This window comes from Pezoporus occidentalis, unplaced genomic scaffold (genome assembly GCF_034315485.1).
Source record: "Pezoporus occidentalis ecotype Australia unplaced genomic scaffold, CSIRO_AGI_Poc_V1 ctg24, whole genome shotgun sequence".
Taxonomy (NCBI): Eukaryota; Metazoa; Chordata; class Aves; order Psittaciformes; family Psittacidae; genus Pezoporus; species Pezoporus occidentalis.
Window position 1 is genome coordinate 7,098,728 of NW_026914285.1, and position 11,330 is coordinate 7,110,057.

General features: G+C 43.1%; 1 protein-coding gene across 1 annotated transcript; it reads right to left on the bottom strand.

The window, feature by feature from the left end:
* Positions 1-6,642: 6,642 nt before the first annotated feature.
* Positions 6,643-10,824, bottom strand: MIS18A (MIS18 kinetochore protein A). Its single transcript, XM_062622340.1, has 5 exons — positions 10,590-10,824; positions 10,444-10,510; positions 10,016-10,138; positions 8,637-8,730; positions 6,643-7,860 (listed from the first exon to the last, which is right to left on the bottom strand). Exons 1-5 carry the CDS (start codon positions 10,822-10,824, stop codon positions 7,780-7,782), a joined length of 600 nt encoding a protein of 199 aa, XP_062478324.1. The 3' UTR covers positions 6,643-7,779.
* Positions 10,825-11,330: the final 506 nt, after the last annotated feature.

Sequence of the window (11,330 nt, forward strand, 5' to 3'; positions counted from 1 at the left end):
CCCAGATGTTTTTCGACTCAGGACAGCTAATAAAGACAATCAGCAATTTAAATTTGACCAGCCAATGCTCTGACAGGAAAAACTGCCCTGAAGGGAATCTGGTCCTACCATCTTCTGGTGCGTTATTCAGTATGGCTTATTTCTGCTGAATAAAGCCTTTGGGACTAACTAGCACTGCAGGCAAAACCCCATCAAAATAAGTAAAGCAGTTTGCAAGTTCTGTCTCTGAGCCCTGTCTCCAGCTACCCAGCTTTCACCTTGCCTAAGGCGCTGGGTTAGGACTCCAGCAAGGGGCTGAATGAGACACTGGGCTAAGTAAAATAAATAGCCTCATATTTAGCAGCAGCATTATGAACAGGGACTTTCACAGTTCAGCCAACCCAGTCCTCTATATTTATGGGGGTTGGGGAGCAGATGCTTTAAGAAAAGGCTTCTGACAGCAGCAACCAGGAAGAGCTTGTGTTTGCAAACTTGCTTCCAAGCCTTGTTAATTCCTGCTCAAATATAAAGCTTTGTAAGCTTAACCCTCCTTTCTCATCAGCTGCTTTCAGAAAAGCCCTGCTAGCCTAATGTGATGCCAAGCTTAAAGAACAGCCATTAAAAAAACACCAATAGTTTCAGAGAACCGCCAGTTTTCAGGGGTTCACCTTAAATCCAGTATTATTCTCTGGAAGCATGCTACTCATAGCTCAAAAGAGGATGCAGAAATTGGTGATGTGAAGACAAAAAATGCAGAAAACAATTGAAGTGTGAACAATGAAGAGCCTGTTGTTACTCATACAGGAATCACTGCATGAACTCACTCTGTCCCAGGATATTTTTAAGTAGAATCATAGAATAGAATCATAGAATAGTTAGGGTTGGAAAGGACCTTAAGATCATCTAGTTCCAACCCCCCTGCCATGGGCAGGGACACCTTACGCTAAACCATATTACCCAAGGCCTTGTCCAACCTGGTCTTGAACACTGCCAGGGATGGAGCATTCACAACCTCCCTGGGCAACCCATTCCAGTGCCTCACCACCCTAACAGGAAAGAATTTCCTCCTTATATCCAATCTAAACTTACCCTGTTTAAGTTTTAACCTGTAAAAAGTACACATTCAGTGGGTAGATGTTTTGGTTCTTTTAGGGACTGTTTGAGATTTGCCACTAGTGTTAACTAGCTATTGGTGAATGGCGTGCCGTTTGTCATTCAAAATTCAGGCTGTGGGCTCCTTTTCTAGAGTATCACAGTGACACTGAAATCTACATCATGGATGATTTATAAAATCCTTAAATAGGCAAGTTTTCATGTTTTTGACCTTACCTTACTTTGCTTTGTAAAAATAAGCTAAATGGTTTTAGTTTCTGTCAAATAGTGGAAATTTGCTCATCGGTATGGATTTAATGAATGCCTGCTACATTTTATTGCTTCTATCACATCTCATATATCAGAAACAAAAGACAGATGTGAGCCCCAATCTACTCTCAAGATTAGAAAAATCTGTCTTGTTTGGGTTTTTTTTTTCCCCATAGAAAGCATCACAGTAATAATAGCACATCATCCCCAAGGAACCCCCATGGAAGTAACAGATGTGAGTCTCACAGACTCCTTTGTGGCTCCATTTTAACAGTTTTGAGTCTAAACAGTATTTATCCAACAAACCCACACCTCCTATCTCCAAGTAACACAGCAGAACAGCTGGCAGTCTCCAGCTGGCTCGCAAATTCATCTTGAAGAGCAAAAAAGGTTAAGAAAGACAGGCAAAAACCCCACAGCACTGGGTAGTGAAAAACGAAAGTCCTGAGTGAGCAAAATGAGATGGGGAAAAAATCCTCATTGCTACTGCTCAGCAGCAGAGAAATCTCTTATGGAGATGTGCCCTCTCCCGGCCTCACTGGGAAAGCCTGGAGGGAGCACAGGTGCCGGGGCCAGAGGCGCTGCGGGGAGGTTTGTGAGCCCGTGGTGCTCTAATACCCGCAAGCAAATGAGTGAAACGCGTATCAGGCCGGCAGTTACGTATTAGCAAGTCTTTTGGGTCAGGATTTAAATAAACAGAGGGGCTGCCCAAGGTTCAGCTCCCAGGTGGCCATTTAAGCACTGTTTTTTTTCTCAAGCATCAGAGCACCTGAGCCTAAAGCCAGCTTCAGCTCCTGAGATTGCATTTGGACACTTGCCAGCAGTGTGAAAGTCTCACCTCGCGTTTGGGTGCTTGGGGATGGTTTCCTGAACTCAGCTTTCATTCTCATCTGGGTTTTCTTGGGGGGGTGGGTGGATGTTATTATTGCTGTGCTTCGTTTTGGTTCCAAACGAGGGCCAGGGAAGGAAAGCTCAGGCAAGGCTGACCATACCCAAGCCCTGCCACGTGGAGGGCACCCCGGCTGCAAACCCCCCACCCCACCTCTTAGGAGCTGCTCCAAACCATGCCACTCATGCAGCTACAGTCCAGGGCACCCACAGGAGCCCACAGCCAGCTGGGAACAGTGCCTATCTTACAGATTGCCAGCCATGAAGCATCCTTTATTTTAGCTCATCAGTGCATAGGAGTTGCCTTATTGATTCTGTTAAAAATCATACACTTCCCTTTCCAATATGATTTTGGCCTAGCTTGCAGGCCAAACCACCGCCAGACTGAGGGTTCCTGCATTAACACATCTCTCTTGCCCAGTGACAAACTGACAGACAACACTCAAACTTCCATTCCTAAATAAACTGGACAGTTGGAATGGTTAAAATCTTTAATGAAATAGAGCATGTCTTGCCATCCTTAGGACATTCCCCTGCCCTCTTCAGTACCACCACCCCCTTCAAACTATGGATGTCAAAAGCAGGAGCATGGTCTTCCAAGAGCAGCTCTCCCTATGCCCAGCACAGGAGCAGCCTCCCCACCCCAACCTCTGCTAGGGTTAGCACCCATCATTCTTCCATGCAAAACACCACTAGAAACACATCATAACAAATTCTTATCAGAGAAGAAAACTGTGTAGAAAGTTGTTTTGAAATGTTCAAAGTGGCTCTGCTAACATAGCAGACTCATGCAATATTACTCTGTAGCACAGTATCACTTTAACAGTCTGGCACAGCTAAAAATCAAGCAGAAAAGACCCAGAAGTGCAATTGACCTAATACCATATTATTGGAACTTTTTACTTGTCAGGCTGAAAGATTTGGGAAGTTTTCTCTCAGTTTACAAAAGATCCAGAACAAATCTTCTGTGTCATCCTACTATAAGCACTAGCCCTCATGGGTTAGTGGGGAAATGGACCTTTCACATAGAGAATGAAAACAAGGCCTGATTTATGGCCCCAGCACTTCTGCCCTAGCAATAAACACAAAGCCTTGTACTATAAAACTACACAGGTTTGGTTTCCTGTATGATTTAGCTGAGCATGGAGTTCTTCATTTAAAAGAAGACACAATTGTGTTCCTGTGCTCATTTTCAAGCCAATGATGATACTCCACTTCTCTGACCACACAGTAGGGAGCCACAGGACACACAGAGAAAGAATTGCCAGATAGTGTCATGCTAGTCACCCTTACAGAAGGGAGCCTTACTTCCATTGTAGCCCTGTAGCACGGTCAGTACTGGGTCACCATTGCTATTAGCTGGCCACAGCCCTTCTACTCCCATGGCAATAAAAAGTTTAAGGGTTTGAGAAATGTTGTTGTGAGCTTGTCTGTTCTTGAACTTTAGCTTGTTGTAGTTGTATCAACCCACTACCAGTAGTCAATTGACTACAGTCTAATTTGGTTTAGCTACAATGGCAGAACTGTCTAGCAGTTTAATGCTTAGTCTTCAGCTTTAGACTAGTTTTGTATAACTCCAATTATTACACCAAAACATTATACCATATATGTTCATGGATTTGCTATCTTGTTAACACTACTGAATTTATAGACCCATCAGAAACATGTCAGCTGTTTGGAAATGTGCACAAACAGCATCAAGCTGTCCCAACAAATCCCTCACAGCCAGTATCAGTATGTCTGATTACCTGCACCAGCTGAAATAGCTGCACCATCCCATCTGAAGAAAAAATGACCCTCCACCATTAACCACAGGCAGATAGGTGAAGATTATACAGAGAAGAGGGGAAGATGGTAGAAAGTCTATATAATGGTTTTAATTAATAGGAATTAACAGTAATTCAAAAATTTGGCCAGTAAGTGCCCATAGCATTGGAAGTAGATAATAACAGCTGCTTGCTATTTTGACTAGATTGCTAAAGCAATGAGTTACACTAACAATACATTGCAATCCTTTGCTCCATGAGTCAGGTGTTTATTCTAAGTGTAACATTATCAGTTCTTAGAGCCGAGTGAAAAAACACTAGTACTTAGCTCCTTTTGCTATTTTGTTCCCGTTTTTTCCTCCACTGAGAATTTTCATTGACTATTTTTCATTTAACTTTCTCTCTTCAATTATGGAATATATTTTGTGCAATCCCTTCCTGACCTTAAGACTTCAGAGGGGTTTTCAAAGGATCTACTGACTTGTTGATAGAGAACTTTACATGCATCCATACTACAATGCCTCCTGCACTGTTTTCCCCGCCCAATACATTGTGAGAATAAGAAGTTATTTTATTCCAGAAACAATTCTGACTCATCAATTTACACTCCAGTTGCCGCATTTGTTAATTAGTTTGCCTAGAAGAATACAGCATTCAAATCTCTGGAACTAAACCAGAGGTTCAGGTGCCTTGCTCCTTTCAGAATCACACATCTATTTTCCTCATCCTTATTCCCACAGTATCATTCTTTCTTGTCAGAATATTATGTGCAAGTTTCACCTTCTGTTCCTTCTGCTTTGGCACACTTTCTGCAATTCAGGCTCCTCAGTGTTTCTTGATCCTATCAGGTGAAAAGGAAAAAGGCCTTGATGGAGGTGGTTTTCTAACTAATGGATTCTCAAAGCCCAAGTGTGGATGAACTACAGGGCACCAGTGGGCAACAGGGGTTCCTGCCAAATGGCTCATTTCACTTTATGCATCTACACCAGGTAGGGGGTGGCAGTGAGGCAACCACTTTTAGTCAGGTAAAAAACACCTTCCTTCCCTTGCCTGTAGAGAAGACAAGGATCCTAATCTCCTGCAGTAGAAACCTTAGTAAAGGGGTATTTTCCTTTCTCATGAGCATTCATAATACAGCCATAAGAACATCTCCACCTACATCCCATTAGTTTCCTAACAGAACTTTACAGTTAAATTTCTTTCAGCTTCTTAGAACAAAATACATAACCAAATACACACATTTCCCCACGTAGATATAAATACTACAGCATCCACATGAAATTTATGCTAAATTTAGCCTGTTCATTGCACACCTTAACAAAGCAGCAGCTGGCAACCCCTGAGAGCATGAAAATGCTATTTTAAGAGAGTCTGTTGTGTTAATACATTCATGCTCCCACCTACAGTATGCTAACAGACATAGTTCTAAACACACGCTGATGCCAAATGCAGGTATTTAATAAAGAGATATAGAAGACCACAGCTCTAGTCCAAAGAGAAAACCGGTCACTTAACACACGCTTAAAATGCGTTGTCTGTGTATGGTTCATCAGAAGATTCTTCCATCCAGATTCTCTGCAGTCATTTCTCCCTGTGAGTTGAGAACGTACTTGTGGGACTAGGGGTTTTGGCTTCCTTCTTCTTTTGGTTTATATGTAAATGTGTTTAAATTTTTGTCTTGGAAAGCAAAGCATTTATCTCTTGACTTCCCTGTTATTCAGTACTATTTTTCCCATAGATAGAAAAAAGGGATAGTATGGAATTCACATGCTTACTTTAAGCAACCATTTCTTATTTTGAATACTTGCTTACCTATAGACAATTTACTTTCACTATAGATAGTAGTGATACATTGGAGACAGGTGCTAGGAATTACCTAAACAAGTCACAGAAGGTACTCAGCTGGTGAAACTATTTAGAGAATTCACTGCGAACCAGTCAGCTACCCTCCATGTTTAATGGAAAAACATGTTGAAAGCTATGGGTACTGCTTGAGGCCAGCAAACCTGGTTCTTTCTATCAAGGATCCAAATGATTTAAATAATTGAACAAATACAAAAACCCACTTAGAAACTTCCTCCAGATTGATAAATATGTATTCATCAATACAATACCAAATGATCATTTTCTAAACAGTTTTTGACTGCAAGACAGTCAAATGAGAGCCTTTACGCACATACTTGGTTTGAAGATTTCCTTTTGCCTACCTCAGCAAGGAAAAAGCAGAGTTGACCAGTACAGGTCAGACCTCACCCTAAACTAAGCAGAGCTTATGCCCCTCTGCCCATGTTCTCTGCTGATAATCTGTTTATCTGTAATAGTTTACAAACAGATGCATTTGGTACTACCTACGACTACAGGCTCACTTAATGCTGCCTGAAACAGAGCTCATATGTAGTCTCCTCTGAATAAATGAGGAGGAACCCTCCCATGTTGTGTTCCTAGTGTTATTTTCCTGGGTTGTATGCTCTTTCTTATATGAAAGGCAGCCCTGGTATTTTATTTTTTTTTCTAGGATTTGTCTAACATTACACAGATGAAGTCTATTAGGTCACTTAACATCATTCAAAAAACTTGTTAGAGAAGAAACTACCAAGAAATCACACTGGAGTAGTCAGACTGGAAGGACTAGTGCTTATAACAAGTCCTTTGGCAGGTATGCAAGTAACAAAATGTTTTACATACCTGATCATGAAAGAATACAGGATCCATCACTAAAAGCTAAATTCAAGTACTTCTTCAAAACAAAGCAGTACACAGAGAAAAGGGGGGGGGGGAGCAGCTTTTGTAAGAGAAACAATGCCTACCCATGCAGAGAACAGTGGTAAGCTCATTCTAGGTTTTTGGAGAAAATATAAAAAAATTCAGGTAACCAAAAAAGAAAAATCCACACACCACAAACCAAATAAAAACCAAAACCCCAAACCAAACAACCCAACTTACTCTAGAGTACAATTACTTTTGTTTTATTGAAAAAAAAAAATACTTGGAACACTCAGACTACATAAGAAACCCTGATAATTAAATACACAGAAGATTAATGACAAATAACAAATATGTGCATCAAAACAATGAAGTACCAGCAAGTGTTTTTAACTGGCATTTTGCATTTGTTGTATACAAATACACCAAAGCAAATACACCAAGCTTTGCTAAAAGGTGTGCTTCTGCCAGCCTTGTTTGTTTGCCTTCCCTTGAGGCTGTAAATAGTATGACCTTCAATATTGCATGAAAAACCATTTTATCTAATGTAACGTAGAAAAAGACTTTAAAAACATTTTAGCCTCGAGCTTACAGAACAAAACCATAACAACCACCCGATACACACACTGCACCATTCCGGTCTCTGAGCACAGGTCAAACAAAGGCTGTGGAGAGGAGAAAAAGGACATATGTTGTTCTTTCAGACATCACAGGGATTTTTTTGTTTTATGGGTTTAGGGAGGAGATGCACACCCAGTTCAGTAGATACTGAATAGCAGGGTATTCAAGAGATAAATGCTTTGCTTTCGAAGACAAAAATTTAAACACATATTTACAAAGTCTACAGAAATTAGATTAAAAAAAAATTGTTTCTGTCTGGTGTATTCTTTTAACAGAAAGTAGAGGAGCTCCTTGTCTGTGACGAAGACTCATAGTCAGCATTGTTCTACAAAGGAACAAGCCAATATCTTTCAGTTCTCTGCACAGCTTTTGCAGTGCTCCCACACATTCCAGAGGATTACAAGGACAAATTTCACATACACCATTCTCCTGCAGTTAAACCTCCTGCACGTAATTTCTTTCAGACTTTTTTGTGAAGAGAAGCTATACTCGATTCAACAGCAGCCACTTTTGTCTCCAGAACCTTTAATACAGCGTCTACCTGTAAACAGGGGAAGATACTCTGCTATAAACATTACTTGACAATACAAAGAGCAAGTGCAGGTGTCAGTAAGTGCTCAAATTTGATCTTGCATAACCAGTCTTGTCTGTGTCTATTCCTGCTAGCTTGGAAGTATCTAATACTTCCAAGATAGGTACTATAAAGTATCTAATACTGTAGCTTGGAAGTTCACTAGACTCTAACATTAGCTCTCCACACTTTCTCAGATCTTTAATTGTCTCTAGCCTTGGTGTCAGATCCTCACATTCAGCTTCTGCTGACAACCATCAGCTTTCAGTGCCAGGTTCATTACACTATTTGCTCCCAACTCCCCCCCACCTGCAACCAGAGGTTTTCAATATAGGAAAATGTCAATTTTATTATACGATACTTCAACAGAAAGTAACTGCAAAAGCATTAAGTCAGTTTATATGAAAGATACAAGAGACATGACTAAAAGTGAGAATACCAAGAAGTGAATCAGAACTAATTAGAAAAAAAACCTTCTAATTACTGACAGACATGAATAGGAATCTAACACTGTGCTTGATAACACACAGTGTTTGGCCATTAGCTTGAAAATGCTAATTACTGTTGAAGGAAAAGTTACTGAAAATCTTGCATAACACAAGATATTAATAGCATGAAGTATTACAGCTCATGTTAAAACACAAAGAATTGATCTGATGAAATAAACTGTTTGCAGAAATTATTTAACAATATTAAGATCTCATGGTGGCAATTTAAACAAAAAATGATCTAAGGCTAAATCATACCTTCAGTAGCATTTCTTCCATGACAGCTCGACTTTGAAGAGTTACAGGTTCATCTTCAATAACAGCTTGCTTTTCTGAGGATCCTAGAACGTAACTGATATGCTACTAGTTTAGATCATGCACTTTTCATTCTGGAGGCAGAAAGCCAAATGTAATACTCATCCACTGTTCTCAATGATTAAGAGATCATGATTAATACACCAAAGTATAAGCATGATTCCAGTGACAACAAAACAAACATGAATATTTGTTAATCTTATAAACAAACTATGGCAGAATGAAGACAGTTTTAAGCATAGAAATACCAAGATACCATAATTTCATGAAAGCTGGAACTTCAAGAGACAGTCATGAATTCTGGTGCTACAGGATAAGGTGAAAAACCCCATACATTAAGAAGAGCGTAGCACTAGATGGGAGAAATAGCCATCACCATTACTGCCAAAGAAAATGCCATTTTGCAGTCATGTTAGTGTTTCGGAGAATTTTACTGCCACAGAAAAAGCAAAGTACCATAGCTGTGGGAACAGATTAAAAGCCCCAACTGCCCCATGTAGGAAGGTGAACATCCACACAGATACAGCAGCAAAAATTAGAACTTAACAAAAAGCAGAAATACTGAAACTAACCCAGACAGAAAGAAACCTATCACTGTTTGCTAGAGCAACAGATAAAAACACTTTGGTGTGGAGAGGTAGGTCAGGATATAGGTATTGAAGAATATTTTAAGACCACTTTTAAGTAGTATAAGCTAATTAAAATCAATACAATACCACATGATCATTTTCTAAACAGTTTTTGACTGCAAGACAGTCAAATGAGAGCCTTTACGCACATACTTGGTTTGCAGATTTCCTTTTGCCTACCTCAGCAAGGAAAAAGCACAGCTGACCAGTACAGGTCAGACCTCACCCTAAACTAAGCAGAGCTTTTGCCCCTTTGCCGATGTTCTCTGCTGATAATCTGTTTATCTGTGATAGTTTACAGACAGATGCATTTGGTACTACCTATGACTATAGGCTCACTTTATACTGTCTGAAGCAGAGCTCATATATAGTCTCCTCTGAATAAATGAGGAGGAACCCTCCCACGTTGTGTTCCTAGTGTTATTTTCTTGGGTTGTATGCTCTTTCTTATATGAAAGGCAGCCCTGGCATTATGTTTTTTTTCTAGGACTTGTCTAACATTATGCAGATGATGTTTCTAACACTTCAGTACTACAATGCTAACAGCAGCAATATAGAAAATCACTCTGGAACAAAGCAGCAGAAACAGCTACCTCTAGACATGCCACTAATATTAACAGGAGCATCCCCCAACATGACGCCTGATAGGCAAAATTTAGCTGTCAGACTTATCAATAAAAATTCTGCCTTTACCTCTCAAGGGAGTCAACACTGAAACAGAACAAATCCCTCTTGTAGTCAAGATGCTTTGGGGTGCATCTGTAAATGCAGCCAAGTATCATTGAGCAGCCAGAGCAGAATAACACTTCTATCATGCTGTAAGAAAGATACACAACATTTAATCAGGAGAAGAGAAACGGGAACACCTTTCCCCACACTTATTAAGAAAAATATATACATAAGTAGATTTTTATCATGTTCTTTAGCACCACAAACTAGTGCTCCAGGCCCAGCTCCCGGCCCTGCCCGGGGGCACACCTGCCCACCAGCAGCACCGCTTAGCGGGCTGCTCCTCACCGCCCCCCAGGACCTCCGGGCGCCCTCAGGAGAGGGAAGGACGAGCCCAGGAGGAGAAGTTCCCCCCCACACACACACCCCCGGGGCAGCAGCCCGGGCCTCACCATCCGCACTCTCCGGGCCGCTTGGAAACCTGCCGCTCCACGTCCACCGAGACGTTGCTGGCCGCACCTGCGCGGAGGGAGAGGGCAGAGGTGAGCACGGGCGGGGGAGCAGGGCAAGGCGCGACGGTGCGAAACGCGGCACTCACTGCGCAGGAGGATGCAGCCCTCCTCCTCGTCGTTGGTCACCCAGCTCAGCGTGTCCCCAACCGGCCGCCTGCACCCGGCGCACAGGAACACCATGGGCTTCATATCTGCTTCCCTCTCGTCCCCGCTTCGCGGCTGCTGTTCCGCCGCCGGCGGCGTAGGAGTAGTAGAATGAGGAGGATAATGAGGATGAGGACGAGGATGATGGTGACGGGAGGGTACCCACCCGTCGCCCATGTCCAGCAACGACAGGGAGGAGTCCAGCTCCGTCACAACGCCCGGCAGCTAGCAGGGCCTGCCCGCCATAGCCTTCAAACAGCCCGCGCCGGAAGCGGCAGTGACGCTTTCCCGCGAGCGCGCCCGGGCGGGAAAAACCCCTGTGGCCAGGCCCCTCGTGGGGGTGGTGGCGGAGGGGAGGCGGGGAGGGAGCCGTGGGTCGGCCTCGGCCTCGGCCTCGGCTGTGTGCGCTGGGATGTGCCGCGGCTGGGCGCACGGGACGGACGCGGATCGGCGCTTTGCAGGCTGCCCCTAAGCGGCCCGGCGCCTGCCGCGCGGCGTGCGTATGCCTTGCTCGCGGTTCGGAGCGGTGTCCCGCCGCGTACCGTGCCCTGGAGGCGCCCCGGGGGGGCTGCTTGCCCGTCCAGAGGCCCGGGCCGTGAGCAGCCCTGACCTCCGCAGCTGCAGCACCGCCAAAGGGGCCTTGGTGGTGCGGCCAGCAGCAGGCTGAGGGGCGCTTTCGCGTT